The sequence below is a fragment of the Sardina pilchardus genome, chromosome 10 (assembly GCF_963854185.1).
Source record: "Sardina pilchardus chromosome 10, fSarPil1.1, whole genome shotgun sequence".
Lineage (NCBI taxonomy): Eukaryota > Metazoa > Chordata > Actinopteri > Clupeiformes > Clupeidae > Sardina > Sardina pilchardus.
Window position 1 is genome coordinate 2,830,017 of NC_085003.1, and position 18,839 is coordinate 2,848,855.

Consider the following 18,839-nt stretch of genomic DNA (forward strand, 5'->3'; position numbering starts at 1 on the left):
ATGTTGAATGACTAATTAATAGCATTACTGTAGTGCTACTGTGGTCCTGCTTATCCCACTTAAAGCTTTTAAGCACATACATATCTTCAATGTCAGATGGAGAGCTTGTTCATGTTTTCTTACCAAGCAGCTGTTGATGGTTCTCCAGTCTTTGTCCTTCAGGGCATAGGTGGTTTATTGATACAGTGGCTCCTCTTGACATGGTCATCAGCTAACAGTCTTCATACCATTTCTTGATCATAAGAGGTGTTGGATCACACTTGCCACTCTTGAAGTTGACTACTGAGAGACTCCAGCAGATTTGTTGGAAAAATCCCAGTCCTGCTTGCCAGAACCATGCCATCTCCTTTGATATTCCAACCTGCTCTCAAGACAACATGATCCTTCCTGCGCATAGTTGTCCAGCTACAAGGCAGAGCAAGGCAGCACTATAGGCAGGTTCCATGACTCACGGTCACTCAGGCCACATATGAGTTCACAACTGGCTGTCACCATCCTATTGGTGCATGTCATTTTAGTGGGTTTCTATGTGGTATGCTAAGCCGCAGAAAGCAGATTTGAACTGACTATTATTTCTTTGCAATCAGCTGACACCATTGAAATACGGGAAATGGGAAGGTTGGATTCAGAGAATAGAATACTCAAAATGCCTGCGTTGCTAAATGAAAACATGTCCTTTCTCCTGGACTGGCTAAAGCAGTCAGAGGAAGGAGCAGCCTTAGCAGCACTGTGTCATTCTGTTGTGGGCCATCTCACACAATGAAGTCACATATTCCAGCAGGCGGTGTGGAGGACTCCCCAGTGGACGCCCATACAGTGCTCTGGCCTCAGCCTAAAGCTTCTCCCTCATTGTATAAACAACGGTAAACATTTGTCCCAACACCAGAAAACCTGAGCCCATTATCATGAGAAAGGCACTGTTTCTGTATGATCCTCTCCATACTCTTATAATTAGAGACACTCTGGCAACCTAGGAATTGGAGGAAGGCTGCAAGATTATACATCTTTTAGAGTTGTTTATGATACATAAAATACACTACATATCTTCAAAGGGAGATGGGGTCAACCAGGGATGGGAAAATATATAATGTCACAACATGAATGGCCATCTCTTCCTCCACTAACAATGTTGTGATGAAAATCTTGCTTCAGATTGGACAGGGATGCAGATGTGGAGTCAGTGGAGTGGAGATTCTAGTGCATCATAACGGGAGAGACTTGATTAAGTTTGGCATGTCTTATCAAGGAAATGCAAATAGTAAGGGGCCCACTGTTACAGACAAGCCTGTGTAGAGAGCTCATTGTAAATTGTAGTTTAAGTCAAGATTCAACTGTGCCTCCTCTGACTGCTTGAAATCACACATACATACACTACCTTCTACAAGCACGCACACACACATGCACGCGTGTACTCTGCGCACACATCCGTGCACACACACATACACTATTCTGTCTTAGAAGACAGCTGTAAATTGATGGATTTTATAAGTTTAAGCTTTATTCCCTATCAACCATCAATCTTTTTGAAGAGAACAACTTATATTGAGCTTGTGAGTATAAATGACCTATGTATAACACACTTTGGAAAAGATTGTGTGCCTGTTTCTTGTTTCTATTTGTGGTGACACTGGGTAAAACATAAGAGACGCAGCTGTGTCAGAATTGATGTGCTAAATAATTAAACAACACATGAAAGTAAAGAAGATATGACAATAAACATACTGGATACTTTTCTGTGATGCTGACAAAGTGCTGTCAACGTGCTTTTTTCAAAAACATGTCACACTCACACTAATGCACTTCAAAGCAAAACGGCCCCATAAAATAAGCTGTTGATGTTGTCTCATTCTTCTGTGGAAATCAATCAATAAACAAGCGTGTGGCAAGGCTAATCAGACGATTTCTCTGACAAAGAATCAAAGTCAGTGCACGCACAGTAGCAGTTACTGACATTAGTCTAAACAAACAGATATGGAAGAAGAGAGGACAGATCACTTTCAGCTCCTCCTGGAATGCCACATGTACCCTGTCAATGTCTCACTGAACAGTTCAGACATGAAATAACTCGTTAGTTGTGATGTCTATGATTGAATGTGATACAGTGAAGATATTGTATTTAAGGCTATTTAATAGAATAAGTTTGTTTTGTTTAAGTCGTCAAAATATTAGTTTATGGTGAGATCCTTTTTTACCTTGATTTAGTGAAGATGGAAATTGGGAGGAGGGTTAATCTTTATTTATATAGAGTAGAGTAGAGTGCACATCAGCAGCAGTCATAAGACAGAGAGTACCATGAATTATTCAGTGTACAGAGTTAAGTTTCACATTTCACAAGTTGTCCAAAACAAGCATGGCACCGGTCTGAAGTAGTGCTCTATTTGTGCCACTGCAAAAAATTAAATCTAACCAAGTGTAATTATCTTATATTAAGATCAAAAATCTATATGGTATTGTTTTAAGTATGAAAATACTTACCTAGCGCTCTCTCAAAAGATAATTTCACTTAATCTAAGAAGACTTTGACTTATCAAGTCTTATCAAGACAAATTGATTTACTGCACTGGCAGATAATGTTGCTTGTTTTACGACAAATTTACTTACTGCACTGGTAGATAATTTTGCTTGTTTTCAGGAAGAATGGACTTAAAATGATACAAGCTTTTCTTAAATTAAGTCAAATGATCTCAAAAGAAAGCGCTAGGTAAGTGTCTTTGTACTGAAAACAATATCAACTAGTTTTTTTTTTTATCTTGATATAAGATTAAAACACTTGGTTAGATTTTATTAAACAAGTTTTTTTGAACAGTTTTTTGAAGTACTTCCCCCAGCTAATCTCTACCTGTGATCACCACCACTGGTTAACTTCCCCACTAGCATTAAACAAGAGTGAAACTCCCCCAACTTCCCCACATTCAAACCAACTGTACACAAAATCCAATCTGTATTACAGGTTTATATTGCCTTGAAACTGTAATCGCCAATGTGTTTTAAAAACTACAACACTGGACTTTATAAAAATAATATGAATAATAATGGTTGTTGTTTTTGGTGTTGTTGTTGCTTGCCTAAATGGTTTTAGAGGCATGGGCACGTAAGAATTACACTAGAGAATTTGACAGCTTCTGACATGTACCAGTATTGTAAGTAGGCCTAAGTAAGCAGTAAGTGCTTCATATTAAAGTTGAAGTTGACTGGCAATTAGCAGATGTTTTTATCCAAAGCAACATTACTGAGTCAAGCTGTAAAATGATTCACGGACGTGTCACATAGTGGCTAACAAAGTTAATAAAGGAATGTTGTTCAGGACATTCATTAATAAGTCATTAGCACCCAGGTATAGCTACACATAGAGGAAGGAGACCACACCCAATCCAACTGGACAAAAATGTTATTGTTAGTATGAAACCACTAAACTACTTGGTTTAACAGGGAAATCGTCAATTTTGCTGACAGTGAAACTGTAGCACTTTACTGTGTCAGTTTGCCAATAATAAAATAATAAAATAAATGATTGTGTGCATTTGACTTGGCACATGTCTAGTCATGCACAACAACAACAACAAAAAATGGTCTAGTTGTGGCAGTCAATAAATGTTTGGTCAGACAGAGCTAATATTAGGCCACTCAATATTAATCATTATCATCATTCAGAGACGTTTCTGAAGTACAGCATGTCTAGCACTTTCAAACACACAAGAGTTGTTCGCTTCATCATCAGGATATTCCAGGCAGACAAAATGGCAAGTTTTTAAACAATATTCGCAATCAGAAAACAGTTCAAAATAGTTCATAATGTATGTCTAACAAATGTACAAGTATTACGTCATCAAGCTACAGTTTGGTGAGTGAGAAAACACAGTGACAGTGCAGCACAGTCCAAGCAGATGGAGTCAGAAGAAATCACTCCCAAATCTGGCCAAAACCAATGTGATCAGTCAGAGCCACTCAGTGGTGTTGGTCTGGACTGGTCAGTGGTCCTGGACTCTGGACAACACCAGTCCTCCTGGGCTGGATCCTCCTTTTTGACATGGCCAGTTCTGAAAAACAAATTGAGGTTTATCTACATTGTGAAATGAAATGCAGCTTTAAAAAACGATGTTGACTGTAGCAGATTTCAAATAAGACATTTGGTTCTCATCCTGCCACAGGAAATGTGTCACATATTAACAGCATTTCAGTTACACATTACTTTACTGCATCAGCGCTGAAGCTCAGTGTTGCATGACTGAGTTGCGCAGGACAGCAGTGAGATGTAGTGAGGTAACCTGGAGGACTCGGGACTCACAGCTGCCTGATGTCAGAGAGGAAGCCGCTGTGCTCCTGGGTCCTACACCACTTGGATGGTCTGGTGCCATCCACACACTTGGAGTTTTGATTCTTCAAACCAGGCGAGGGCTTGTTCAGTGGGCTTGAGTTCTTAGTCAGCAGAGAGGTACGGTCAGCTGCTGGTCTCTGGGAAGGACAGAAAAGGTGCAGTCAAATACCTGCTGTTTACCAACTTTCTGCATTAGGTCTTATTGAAAGGAATCTCACAAATGCAAAGCCGCAACATATTTTAGCATAACCTTATTTAAATGAGTGTCAGATGACTTCATACAAAGGACACCATTGTTACAAAAATGTGCTTTACCTGTCCTTTTGAGTGTAGAGCACCTCTGTTTCCCAGGCTGCATAAGGATGGTCATTGTCCAAGTTTATTGTGAATTCATTCCAGTGCAGTGAATTGCAGTACACATGCCATATGTTATCACCCCTGTGAGGGCTATTTTGCTACCTTGTGCAGCCAGTAGATGTAGTAACAGAGATAAGGCATACGTATACAAGTCTATGTGGAAATTGCTAAATGGGAAATCCATGCTGTAAGTAGTAGTGGTATCAGTTCACCTGGTTATCTTCTGTGCTTTGCGTCTCTGGTACTCCATCTCATCCACTGTCCACACGGCCCCCTTCACATTCTCCACTCGCACAAAACACTTGTGCAGGCTCAGGTTGTGCCGAACTGCATTCTGTACATGCGTGTTTGAATGTTTGAGAATGTGCAATTGAAAGAAAATGCATTTCAGTAAAAAAGAAAAAAAGGTTATTTGTGAGAGTACATGTAAAATGGTTTCAAAAAATTGAATTGGCACAATCCACCACAAGCTTCATCCTCAAAGTAAAACGGTGTGACACCATTAATCTGTCCATGATTAATATGACTCTTATCGTTTTACTGTAGGTCAAAGGCTGTGGCAGTATTTGATAATCTGCTGACTGCTGTCCTCTCCTGCTCTTTTCGCAGGTGAAATGGAGTACTTCTGCATGGCACTGTTACAGAGGCAACATTTCAACAGAAGAAGTAAAACCAGCAAGTTTACCTTCCACGTGGCTGCATTGCGTCTGAAAAAGGCAAACGTCCGTGTGAACCAGTGATAAATTTCATTCAGCGTTAATCGCATGTTAGATGCCTCAATTATAGCCTGAAACAAAATCAAATGAAAACAATTTTTATTAAATGAAATCTATTTTAGATTATGTATAGTAAAATATAAATATACATAATATGAATGTCCAAATCTTAGAGAAGGATCTACTTAAAATACTAAAATGAGATATCATGATTTGTGTCTTTGTGAAACTAATAACAGGGCATTGATTTTGTTCTACATTATTTACAATATCTTCCATGCATCATTGATTTGTGCTATGTGCTGTTTGCGTTGCTCAGTACCTGTCTTATGAGCGCTGCGTACGTGAAGGGAGGACGCACGTCTGCATTCCTGTAGAACTCGTAATCTGGAGACAGGTCTGGGGACAGGCAAATGACACTAGAGCTCAACATAGTCTCACCATAATAAACACTTACCACATTTTAAATGGGTGCTAAGTTATGGTATATTAAACAATTATTTTGCATGACAAAAAGTCAATAAAGAACATCAATACATGTCAACATGTACAGTAATCAACAACTGCAAATCATGCCTCAAATGTGAAGCATGTTGAGCTGCATTCTGTGTATAAGGTGCTATAAAAATAAAGCCTATTATTATTATTATGATTATTATTATGATTATTATTATAGTATCCTTAAATCAATAATGAATGGTGAATAAATTGCGCCACTAATTTGTTTTTATTGTGAGTTTTAAAAGAACTGAATTGAACACAGAATATTTCTAAATGAGTCAGTGCAACAACGGCGTGCCAGAGAGAGCTGGCGGTGTCACCTGAACACAGGGGCATGTGTGGTGGGATGTAGTGGTGTCACCTGAACACAGGGGCATGTGTGGTGGGATGTAGTGGTGTCACCTGAACACAGGGGCATGTGTGGTGGGATGTAGTGTAGTGGTGTCACCTGAACACAGGGGCATGTGTGGTGGGATGTAGTGGCGGTGTCACCTGAACACAGGGGCATGTGAGGTGGGATGTAGTGGTGTCACCTGAACACAGGGGCATGTGTGGTGGGATGTAGTGGCGGTGTCACCTGAACACAGGGGCATGTGAGGTGGGATGTAGTGGTGTCACCTGAACACAGGGGCATGTGAGGTGGGATGTAGTGTAGTGGTGTCACCTGAACACAGGGGCATGTGAGGTGGGATGTAGTGGCGCTGTCACCTGAGCACAGGGGCATGTGAGGTGGGATGTAGTGTAGTGGTGTCACCTGAGCACAGGGGCATGTGTGGTGGGATGTAGTGTAGTGGTGTCACCTGAACACAGGGGCATGTGTGGTGGGATGTAGTGTAGTGGTGTCACCTGAACACAGGGGCATGTGTGGTGGGATGTAGTGTAGTGGTGTCACCTGAACACAGGGGCATGTGTGGTGGGATGTAGTGGTGGTGCCGTGTGGCGCGCAGGCTGGAGTCTCCCGCTGGACTGTGGGGTGATGGAGAGCTGCGGGGCGAGGACTCGCCGTGTGGTGGAGCTTCCCTGGGTGGGCTCACTGACCGCTCCACTGCTGCCGTCTCCGCGTCTGAGTCCACGCTGACCTGTTGAGCAGAGCACAGGGCGCTACACTCTCTCCTCTCCCTCAGTGGTGGAGAGAAACACACACACACACACGCACACACACAAACACACACACACCAGGGGTGTCCTCTACACTACACAAGAGAGCAACACTCAGCACTGCTGAACCATTGTGAATGAGCAGTCCCGGCCCCAGTCTTGTGCTTTGTACCCCGCGTGGCCACTCACTGATGAGGAGATGCTGTGGGGCTCAGAGGGGTGCGTGTGGAGGTGGCCCATCATGGCCTGCAGGCGCTCCTGCTCCACAGACAGCTGTCAGGGCAGAGGACGCAGGGCACAGGTCAGCAAATAGAGCACGCCACCTTCAGGGCAGCCGGATTAACTTAATCAAGCGCTGAGACTCAACACAGAGAGCTCGGACGGTGACATCACTGGGGAGATGAGGGAGTGGGAGATATTGGCTTGTGAAGGTTTCTTGAGTCATTGAGAAAAACAGGTCTGGTTCCATTTATCCTCCTCATATGTGACTCTGTCTCCTGTGTGGCCTGTCTGCCATGACGCCGGGGTGGACAATGTTCCAACCCAGATATCTAACCTTCTTTAAGAGAATGTCTAGCTTTGGCAATCGTCCCACTGATTATCTATGTGTGGCTTGTTGTCTGCATTGTATGAGATATAATCTCTGTCCTTTTGGACCTACCTGGAGAGCCAGCTGTTCCACGACCTGCATCTGGACTCGACACTGGGCAGTGCTCTTATCGTCCAGTACGTGCTCACTGTCCAGGTGCCTGGAGCCACATTCAAGTTCCATTATGCATTCGATTAGAAAATGAAAACAATTAAAATAAACAGACAGTGGCTTGCTAAATATGCATTATTATATAATATTATAGCTCATATCATATATTATTATTATTATATTGTAATGTATGGTCCTAAATCATTTCTCAAATAAAATGTTTTTAACCACCATATTCAAAGGTGTTTAAAATCGTACTTGAGAAAGTTTTCAAAGTCCTCACACTCCGATTCACAGGCTGGCCACCTGCATATGCCATGACCGTAGAGAGAGTGCACGTCTGGATCTAGGGATCTGGCAACACTGATACAAAAAAAGCACCTTGGTTCTGTTAGATAAAAGGAGCATCTAATGCAGTTGATTTTAACGTGCATTTTTGGTTCCAGCACAATTTGTTGCCAAAAGAGGCTGAGTGTTTGTCAACTGACCGCTGAGTATTCTTTAAAGCCGCCGCAGAGGGAGTGGTGAGGGCGGTGGGGGGCATGTCTGTGCTGGCGGACTTCATGCTCTTCACATCTGAGTGACCACTGCTCCGCTCCATCCAGATCCTCTGGCACTCAAGCAGATGTAAACCTGTGGGACAGGATCACATCAAGCACTCATGTTAGCTGACATTACAGACCTTATTGGTATGACATATCCATGTGGTCACTCTGAACTCCTCCCATTCTGTGCTCTCACTGGTACAAGGAGAGTCTAGAAAGGTCTTAAACGCATCAGTATTTTCATGAGGTTAACTGACTTGAACGAACTGCTTGGCAAAAATCGTTCTGGACATTTCCATTTAAAGAATAATAAAAGCTATTTGATCCTATATCAAAACTGAAGAAGAGGACAGTGTGTCCATCTTTATGATGCACATTTAGAAATTTGATATGAAACACGAGCAAAAAAGCGTACCAAACGGTAGTGTCTGTGATAGCAAGCCAGCCTGCTGCAGCTTTAACAGGTGTTCTTGTCGCTGCACTTGTTTAATCAAGGATGTTTTCTGCAAAAAGAAGCGGCATTAGACTGCAGTTGCATCATTTGTAGAAGTGAAAGAGAGGAAGTTGGGAATGCAATAAAGCAGTGATTTTTTAGTTGTTAAAATAAAGACCAACCTCTGGCTCCATTTTATCTTTACCGTCTGACTGTTGCTGCTGTTGAAGCTTTGACTTGATATGTTCTTGGTGTCTCTTGTAGTAGGACTGTAGATGTTGCTGGTGGGAGAGCGCAATATGACAACATAACGCATTTCATACACATCTGGACTTTACATAAACAAAAGCAAAGAATAATAGTAAATAAAACCATAAAGCGTCAAGGGTTTAACAATAGTTTAAAAAGTAAAGTACATAAAAGTAAAGTACATACAATAAAGTATGAAGACATAAAAGACACAAAGTGGAATAATAAAATGTTTTTTAAAATCATCTAATTAATAGGAAGTGCATTTGATCTATTAGCACAAAGCATTTTTGATGTCACCTGGAAGGTGGTTCCAGAGAAACTTGATTCCAGGGAAAGAGTAACACCTGTGCCTACCACAAAGGTGTGCTGGATCTCTGAGTGCCAGGTGAGCTGGCCTGTGGCATTACCTGCTGTAGGATGAGCGCACGTTTCTGCTGAGCCAATACGTGAAGCTGCTGGGTGATCATTTGGGAGCCCATCATAGTTGCCGACCAAGACCTTCACAGAGAAAACAATTCATTAAGAAAATGGAGATAACAGATTCAGTCTAGATATTTTACCATAAGAAATGGTATATTTGTTGATTAATTCCACATATGCTATGCCTACTACATAACATAAGGAAGCCCATGTAAAATCCATCATTTAAATGACTTCCAAATAAGTGATTCATATCAGTTACATATTTCATTAATTAACAAACCACACATTTCAAGAGTCATAGTTATTATTACAGATGTGTCATAATGACAAATATGGATGTTACAATTTCACAATTTTGTTGCAAAACATCAGATTCAGCCTATGAAAATATAATATGCAAGTGTTGCCAATTGTGTCAAAGTCAATTGTGTAAATATTCCTAACATTTTAGGGGGGTTTCTGTCAGGAATTGCTTTCAATGCCCAACGCCTCAAAGAAAAGCATATTCTAATTTGTGGTTAAATGATCGACTTGGAGTGGCACAATCTTTATCAAATAGGTTCATTAGGACAGATGATAAAATTGTGTAAAACATAGGCTATTATTTCTTCTTATTTCATTTAGTTGGCAAAAATGGAAATAAAATGGCAAAGAACAAACAACAACCATAACTCAAAAATGTATCATTAACATTATGTGTAGATAATACAAAATGTATCCTTGCTTGGACAAGATCATTTTAAAAAGAAACAAAGTGTTTGATATGTGCATTAATTTTTCACATCCTGTTCTTCACATCAAACTTTGTAAGTAAGTACAGTAGTAAGCAATACAAAATACAGTAAAGAAATACAAAAAAATTACAAATATTTTCCTGCAAATATGAATAGAAGAATACTCTGAAACAACTTACTGTATTTATAAATTGTTTCAGAGAGAAGGAAAAAAATATACACACCAGCCTCTGACATTTCATCTTCAATTTGCCGAAGTAACAATTAGACTATGCAATAAAATAATTTCTCAATCTCAATCATGCAATCATGACATTACTTAACAAATTCAACTGTGCTTTTAAATAAGGACATCTAGGCAGTATCATTTACAATAGGGCAGGTTTCTATGTGTGAGAAATCCTACCTGGATGAGAGAGGACACTCCTGACTGCAGTGGACCAGAAGAGGACGGCGTCTACCTGAGTCTGACCGCCTTCTGTGTCCTGATGAGGCACTCCACTCTTTCTCTCAGTCACAGTCAAACCCTCCAACACATCTGATAGGAAAGATAGAAGAACAGTCCTCCGTGTGACAACAGCTAATTTCTCTTTGTCACCACATAGATATGCACAAACTAACAACGCCTGTGAAAAGCTTTGATGCCTGGACAGCTTTTCCTTCACCTGACAGAAATTAGTGAAGTAATCAAACCCACCATATCACAAGCACATAAAAACACTCACGTCACATACACACTCACACACACATCTGAAGCACGTGATTAAAAGCAAAGTTAGATGTATCAGAAATCATTCCAATGAAAATGTTGACAGTTTAGATGCACTATAAAATAAAGTGAATACAGAACAGCAAATATCATGAAAGAAAAAAATGGTAATTTGACAAATGAATAGAAGGACTATTGTTTGGACCAATGTTTCATGTTTTTTTTTTTTTTAATTGTTTGCTTAATGATAATTTACACATTTAATGTACTAGTCATGAGTGGGCAAACATTTAGCCTTTGTGGCACAATACTATAAAACATCATCTTTCATTTCTTTAATGGAATCGCATATACTGTAGCCTAGAGTCAATGAAGAATGATCACATCAGCCTTAATAAATGATAAATGAAACATAATCACATACAGTATTGCTAGCATGTGTGCCTTACATGTTTCTAATAAAAACATGCAACAAAAAATACAAACAAAAACAATAAATGCAATAAAAGGTGTTGTTAAGAAAAATATACCCTCCTTCTGCTTATAATGAAGAACAAAAAGCCATCTGTCAAGAGGAATGTGACACTGAGAACCATTTGAAGATCTTAGAGATGTGACACCAACTTGTGATAGAAAATGCACTGTCACTTGCATAAAAACAAGATCACGAACAAAAGCAAACTCCTTGAAGTCAGAGAGCTGTCAAATGTGTAATCAAAGAGCTCTTTTATTGTGGCTTTGCGCAGGCTTTTCTCTCACCTCCCTGTCATCATGCCTGAGTGGGATGCAGATCGCTAATTAAACCAAATCAGGTGCCCTCTAATTATTTAAAGGCTCGAGTGCAATTTGTGACCAAAGCAGCATTTAATCCCACAAAGGTGTCTTCCGTATGACAGAAAGAGGAGCAATGGGTTTAGCTCAGGATCAATGCATATGCCCACTCCATGCACCCTCTAGAAAAGAAAGAAAGGGGGAAAAAAGGAAACCCATCTCATTACTTTCCATTATCATTATGCATTATTGCAGAATACATTATTCTACAGGCTACAGATAATGACAGACAGGGCATCACAACCTCTGCCGAACAGCAAGCAATCAACCAATCAACCAATGGAGAAGTATCTATTATTAGCATATCTGTTATGCGCTATGTCTCAGTCTGCCACAAAGGCATGTCATGGTTTACTTACAGTAGTGACAGTGAAAACCACCTCTAGTTTTCATCTGTAAGTAGTCAACTGTTCTAGAGTGAGTGGAGCACAATATTTCCCACACTAGTATTCTAAAACAAGAAACTTGGAGAACATTTCAGTGTGAACCTCCAGAGAATAATGCTAGAAAGGTCCCAAAAAGGTTTAGAGGATGACTGTAATGACACTTTCCTGATTCACCACTAGGGGCCAGTAGTTGACCATATGACACTGTGGCACTTCATTTCCTCCACCGGCCAAGTCTTCGCTCATACAAATACAATGGTATTTAATGTCAATGTGATTTATATGTGACATATCAAAATACAGATATACACATGTTCTGATTAAAACAAAAATATAAAACTACAATAATGCATTATTTATTGTGTTGTGATTTTATGATGTGTCATGCCTGGTGTCTGTGTAGTTGTTTGGTCTGGATGTGGTCCACTTCTCAGCTGAAAGTGTGAATGGGAGCTATACCACATGTCATAATCTCATTATATGAGAGTAAAGCAATAACACTAAAACCTGCCTGGGACAACTGATATAACATGCACTGGTGGGAAACCCTGTCTTTCCCCCTTTTCTACCATACTCAACTACATCTGTCACCACCTCATAATATTTTACTATCCCCACCATTGTAGCCAGTGAACTTCATCCCTTTTGCTATTGTCACCAACCATGTTTCACAGAGGCTTTAGGATGATATTTACAGTGTTCTGAAATTAGCCTGCATAGCTGAAGTCTTTTTCTCTGACTATTTATAGTGCTGACTGCTACAATGTCCACTGTAATTTGATTCCATCTGTCAAGTCCGAGCAGGCTGGAAGTTAGTGGAGGCTCCATCTTTACCCTTTCACTTTGTCACAAGGAGCTGGACTGATGGAGTCTGTGGGAGCGCAGGGGCCCAAAGCAGGTCCCTGCTGCCTGCTCCCTCCTGGGCCCTGTTTCCTGGATGAAGAGGAGGATGTGGAGATCACTGGCATCAGACCCAAGTGCTCCCCTCTCCCCAAGAGAAGGAGCTCGGAGTCTCTGGATAGCTGTCAACCCCCTCCCTCCAGCACCAGGAGGGTGTCCTTTGCTGACGCCTTTGGCTTGAGTCTGGTGAGTGTGAAGCAGTTCAGCGGCTGGGACGTGACTGATTGTTCGGGGGACTTTCTGGTGGGGAACACTGAAGACAGAGACACATATTTGCTTTCCTCTCCGTTTAGCACGGCACTCTCCCCTGCCGAGCTGCGTGTGAGGGTGCAGGAGCAGAAGCTGGAGCTGGAGAGTCTCACGTTACTGCCTGGAACCACAACACTGAGGGGGGTCGTGCGAGTGCTGAACATTTGTTACAGCAAGACGGTGTATGTGCGTATGTCTCTCGATCTGTGGAAAAGCCACTTTGATCTGCTGGCAGAGTACGTCCCTGGGTCTGCCGAGGACAGGACAGACGTCTTCTCTTTCAGGCACACGCTGGTGCCCCAGTCCAGCAGTGACGGCGTCAGAATAGACTTCTGTCTGCGCTACGAGACTGAGCTGGGGACCTTCTGGGCAAACAATGGTGGACAGAATTATCTAGTGTTTTGCCACAAAGACACAGAAGTGCCTGAACAAAAGGATATTCACATAAAGGAGAATAAACTAATCAAGAAAAGCTGCCTGAAAGCTCCAAGGTATGGAGTTATTATAATCTCTCAAAGAAGGAATTGTTAGGCAGCTGTCAATATCGTTGCGTCAAACCACATGCACTTCAAGCTTGAAGGAACATGGCCATGGGTGATCACTTTCTGAATATGTTAGTCATATGCTAAACATATGCGTATGTTCAAATTTTCAAACATGTTATATTACCCTGTACAATAGTTGTGATCTCATGTTCTAGCTATCAAAATATTATTTAATGAGTGGATATCTATGTCAAAATTTTGAGTCTGCTAATAATAAAATAATAATAAGCACAAAGTGCTTTACAAACAAACAAGAAACCAAACAATAATAAATATAATAATAATAATAATAATAATAATAATTATTATTATTATTATTATAACAAAATAGTAATGAATAAGACCAAACACAAACTTAACTCAAAGAAACGAAAGGAAGAATATACAGTAAAGTACCCAAAACAAAACAAACAAACAAAAATGATAATAATAATAATAATAATAATAATAATACATTAGCAAAGACATAAGAGGAATTATTTACTAGGGAGTTCTATATAAATGGATATTGAGGCTAGATTTAAAAACAGCCACTGATGGTGCACATTTGATGTTATAAAACGATGTTGGCTGTTCCAAAGCTTAGGTGCTCTAACTGCAAACGATCAGTCACTCCTTGTTGACAGTTTATTTTCTGGAACAACTAAATTTGGCTAGGGAACGATTTGTCGGTTACTTTAATGTCAAAGATTTTAAAAGGGTGAAAAACACTGAAACAGTCATTGCATATGTCTGCATTAGATAAGGTACTTCAACGTTGGGTACTAATAGTGAGAATTTGTCTAACCATCCGTTGGTTTAGATTCTAAACTTTAGAATGATCTGTACATATAGAAATTATAATGCAGTGCTTGTAAGCCTGTGGGCAACGCTAATGGCCCACAGTAAATTACCCAAGAGCCATCAATTTCACCTAACATTAGTGGATGCTAGGGAAGCCATCACCCATGAAGGTGGATTTGAGATACATCAAATACTTGTTAGTACTTGTATATATGTTAGTTGCCATTTTCAATTCAGTTTCTATAAGTCCAGGTCTGGAGTAGTCTTAGTGGACTCTTTATGACGATCTGACTTTTGCACAGCTGTGGACGCTTTCATGTGTGTGTGGAAACATCTCCAGAATGTAGTTTGTCTTGAATGTAATTCAGTTTAATTGAATATGGTTATGGTGCTTTTTCACTGACTTTAGCAAAGTGCTGTAATGTAAGTATTACCATATGTCTTCTTTCCTATAGCCAAAGCACATTTTCCAGCATGAATCCAAGCACAAACGAAATCCCAGGTATTGTTTATACAGTACAGTTTATGCTATTTTACATTAAAGTCAACTAAAATGCAATTATCATAAAAACAATTACTCATGAATTTCAGTATTACAAATCACAAGCTATGTAAAGTACTGTAAATGGCTTGTTAACTAAATATCGTCATTGAGCCCATATCATTTCAGTAACATTATTTTATCAGCAAACAGGCATAAATCTGCATTATGTTGGTTATTTGTAGGTCAGAAGTATTATCTTTTTAATGATTTAAGCTTGTGTTAACATGATCTCATCATGTCACATGTTTATTTTCAGACGAGCTCAATGCAGGGGATGACTCCTCTCTCAAACAGCCACTGGAGGCACCAACACCAACACATGACAGAGCTGAACAGAAGGAAAAGTTACAGGTGAGAAGGTTCTCACTCTTGGTCCCCATCTACATTACAATGTTGTATATCACACTCTGGTATATCACACTTCACCTCTACGGATCATCTTAGAACACATCCACAACTATGTCTTAATCCAAATTAAAAAGGCATGCTGATATTTTTGATGGTGGACAGGAGGAGAAGAAGCACAACTCTAGACGGAGAAGACACCGAAGAGCTGCAAAACTGGCCTCACTACAAGACCACTTCTCCAAGACGGAGACAGACACACAACACGAGCAGGACAGAGTGCAGCAGACATTAAACGATGACAAACCTCCACTTCAGAGTGAATCGTCCAATGAACAAGCTCCCACTCTGGCGGCAGCATATTCAGTCAATAAGGGAAGCACATCAACACCAGGAGCAGAACTGTGCAGTGATGTCACGTCCGGTTCCAAAGACCTGGCAATTAAACAGGACTCTGGCGTTGATCAAACAAGTGAAATGGACATTCACATACTCACCATGTCAAACAATGTGGAGGAGATCAAAATAAAGGAAACTGCCTCAGGATCTGACAAAACTGACATAAAGGACAAACAATCAGAGGATTCAAGTAAAGTGGATGGAGCTTTCGGAGAGCATATCACAGACACACTCAAGGAGAACAACACAAAAGATGGCCCAAATCTCAGCCATAGCAGTCTCTACACGTTTGAGACTGTGGTGGCCCCTTTGTACCATGAGGCATTTACAAGGATGACAAGGGCGACTGAGATGGAACTGGAGGATCAATCAAAACATGAGAAAGTGGATGAACTCAACAGCCTAGCTGGCACACAGAAATGTTGTCCCCTTGTGATGAAAACAATTCCAAATATGTCAGAACATAAAAACATGAATAATTTACAGACTTCAAATGGCGAAAAGGAAAACTCCAACTTACGTCAAAATGACTATCAAATCTGTCAAAGGCCTAACACCAAACAAGAAGATCTGGTTTGTGAAAAAACATCAACATTATGCCTTCCACAAAAGAAAGAACTATCCCAGGACACTGGTAGCAATCAACAAAAATATTCACCTAAAGAATCTCTGAATGCTCTAGATGTGCAAAAACATGCCCAGTCATTTTCTTGTCACCTCAACATTGTGAATCAACCTTCAGCTGACTCCACCCTGAGTAAACAAAGTTACACACCAATGAGTTCTAAGACAACAAACACAGACACAGAGAATATTCAGTCACAGATGAACATAGCATGCTGTCGTTCTGTAACTCCTTTAGAGAATGTAGAATATGAGATCAAAACAAGCATGGAGGTTCAGCCACGAGATTCTCAAGACTCAGATGGGCAGCTCTCGGGGCCCATGGATGACAGATTTACGCATGCTCCTCATCCCCCCCAATTAACTCAAGGTCCAGCTGTATGTCCAGAAGGCACAGAGAATGCTGATGGGACGGAAGATGATCCTAACAAGGAGGATCCTTTACAAGCACAGTCTGACAACTTAACAGCTCTATGTGACATTAAAAGCACTTCCCAAGACATGGTGCAGATCCAGATGCAAACCCTGAAGGATTCTGGGAATGTGCAAGCCCTTGAGGACACACTCAGTGGTTTTCATCATAAGTCCACCTCCCCAGACACTCCAGACACAGTTGTAACTGTCCAAAACAATGATCTTCAAATGTTGGACCTCACACTTACACAGATGCTTGAGAAAACACTGACTCATAGTTCAGAAGAAGACCTGCAGGTGACATCTACAACAGCAGAAAACTCTCTAGTTCTCGTTGCAAAGAAATATGAAATAGAACTAAAATGTGATCAAGCAGAAAACAGTGACAGAAAAGAGTCATGTCTTAATGTGAGTGCAGACGTACAGTTAACACATGGATCTCCCACAAACCTCCTGGAGTCATCATGTCCCTGTGAAGTGTCTGAGAACATCACTACTGACCCATTTACAACATCATCCATCTCCACTGAGTGCAAAGATATCCTGGGTGAGTTGGATATGGCTCAATTACGAGGGAATAATCATGGAGAAACTGAAACACTGAATGATGTACAAATGTGCGACAGCAATGATCATGAAGAGACTGAACTGGGAATTCCTGATGAGAGTAGACATGGTTGTGGTGACATGAAGTTAGTACAACTAGAGAACATACCATGTTCCCCAAATAACACTTTTTTGCCCATCAACCTTCAAGGAAGTTCAGTCTTTGATGAGATCCAAGGCCAAGAGGGCCCAACTCTAATACCAACTTCAAATAAGGATGAAATAATATCAGTCCAAACACAAGGAACAACAAACACCCAGCTATTGCCAATCTCAGACATAGAGAATACAATGGAGGAGAACCAAGTGCAGGCTGACAAGGACCTCAGCATCTCAGAATCAGATGTAAAGTGTATGCAAACTAAAGGTCATACCACATATGTCCAGGCTGATGGTAAACAAGACAAACAAAGACAGAAGGAATCTACTCTACCAGTCACGAGTCTTGAAATTTCAATTCCAAACAACCAGGACACTTCCTGCATTAATCTTATCCTGGCCCAGACATTACATACCACACACACACCATGCAAAGATGTCATCCAAACTGATGATGAAGGAATTTTACTCAATTCTTCTTCAAATCTCCACATAACAGAAACACAACAGAATGTCACTGTTAAACACACTGAAGAAGGACAAAGACCTAAGGAAAATGTATCAGTACCATCTTCAAAAGAGGAAATGATAAGTATCACACCTGAACAACACAGAACAGAGTGTGATGCCTCTGGTGAGGTGGATTTGACTGAATTACATGAAAATAATGATGGAGACACTGAAACACTGAACGTTTTCAATGAGTGTGACAGCAGAGTTAATGAGGCAACTGAACTGGCCATCCCTGACTTAGGTAGTCAGGGTTCTGAAGGACAAAATCCTAATGATCATGGTGAGATAAAGTTGGAACAGTTGGAGAGCCATTTTAAAGAGATATCACATTCACCAAATAACAGTCTTGCAGCCGCCTTTCAAGACAGCTCAGTTGCTATTGAGACCCAAGGCCAACAGGGTCCAACTCTCACACAAATCTCAAATGAAGATGAAATAACAGCAGTTCAGAACTCAGGAGCAACACATTTCCAAATGCTGCATATCTCAGACACAGAAAATACAATGGAGAAGAACCAAGTGCAGGCTGACAATGATAGCATCTCAGAATCTGAAGCCAGGTGTATGCAAATTGTAGGTCTCCTGGATACCACATATGTCCAGGCTGACAGTGAAGAAAACTCCAAGTCACTCACCCAAACTAAAAAAGACACATTCAGTGAAGGCCAGGAGGAAGAGGCTCAAGCAGTCATTAATCCAGACATCTCAGTTCCAGACAACCAGGACACCTCCCACAACCATGGGGCCCAAATATTAGGTACTTCACAAATGCCTGATAAAAATGACATCCAAACTGATGATGAAAATACTCTTCTGAA

General features: G+C 40.7%; 2 protein-coding genes across 2 annotated transcripts; one reads left to right on the top strand and one right to left on the bottom strand.

Annotated features, from left to right (window-relative positions):
* Positions 1-3,160: 3,160 nt before the first annotated feature.
* On the bottom strand, positions 3,161-9,399 carry LOC134094353 (forkhead box protein P2-like). The gene is made up of 13 exons (XM_062547849.1): positions 9,325-9,399; positions 8,871-8,946; positions 8,176-8,320; positions 7,649-7,736; positions 7,177-7,260; positions 6,782-6,968; positions 6,292-6,381; positions 5,711-5,787; positions 5,358-5,459; positions 4,885-5,006; positions 4,631-4,667; positions 4,286-4,452; positions 3,161-4,037 (listed from the first exon to the last, which is right to left on the bottom strand). The coding sequence occupies exons 1-13, from the start codon at positions 9,397-9,399 to the stop codon at positions 3,932-3,934; spliced, it is 1,356 nt and encodes a 451-aa protein (XP_062403833.1). The 3' UTR covers positions 3,161-3,931.
* Positions 9,400-12,864: 3,465 nt separating this feature from the next.
* On the top strand, positions 12,865-16,855 carry LOC134094354 (protein phosphatase 1 regulatory subunit 3A-like). The gene is made up of 4 exons (XM_062547850.1): positions 12,865-13,640; positions 14,933-14,979; positions 15,278-15,372; positions 16,760-16,855. The coding sequence occupies exons 1-4, from the start codon at positions 12,865-12,867 to the stop codon at positions 16,853-16,855; spliced, it is 1,014 nt and encodes a 337-aa protein (XP_062403834.1).
* The last annotated feature ends 1,984 nt before the right edge of the window (positions 16,856-18,839 follow it).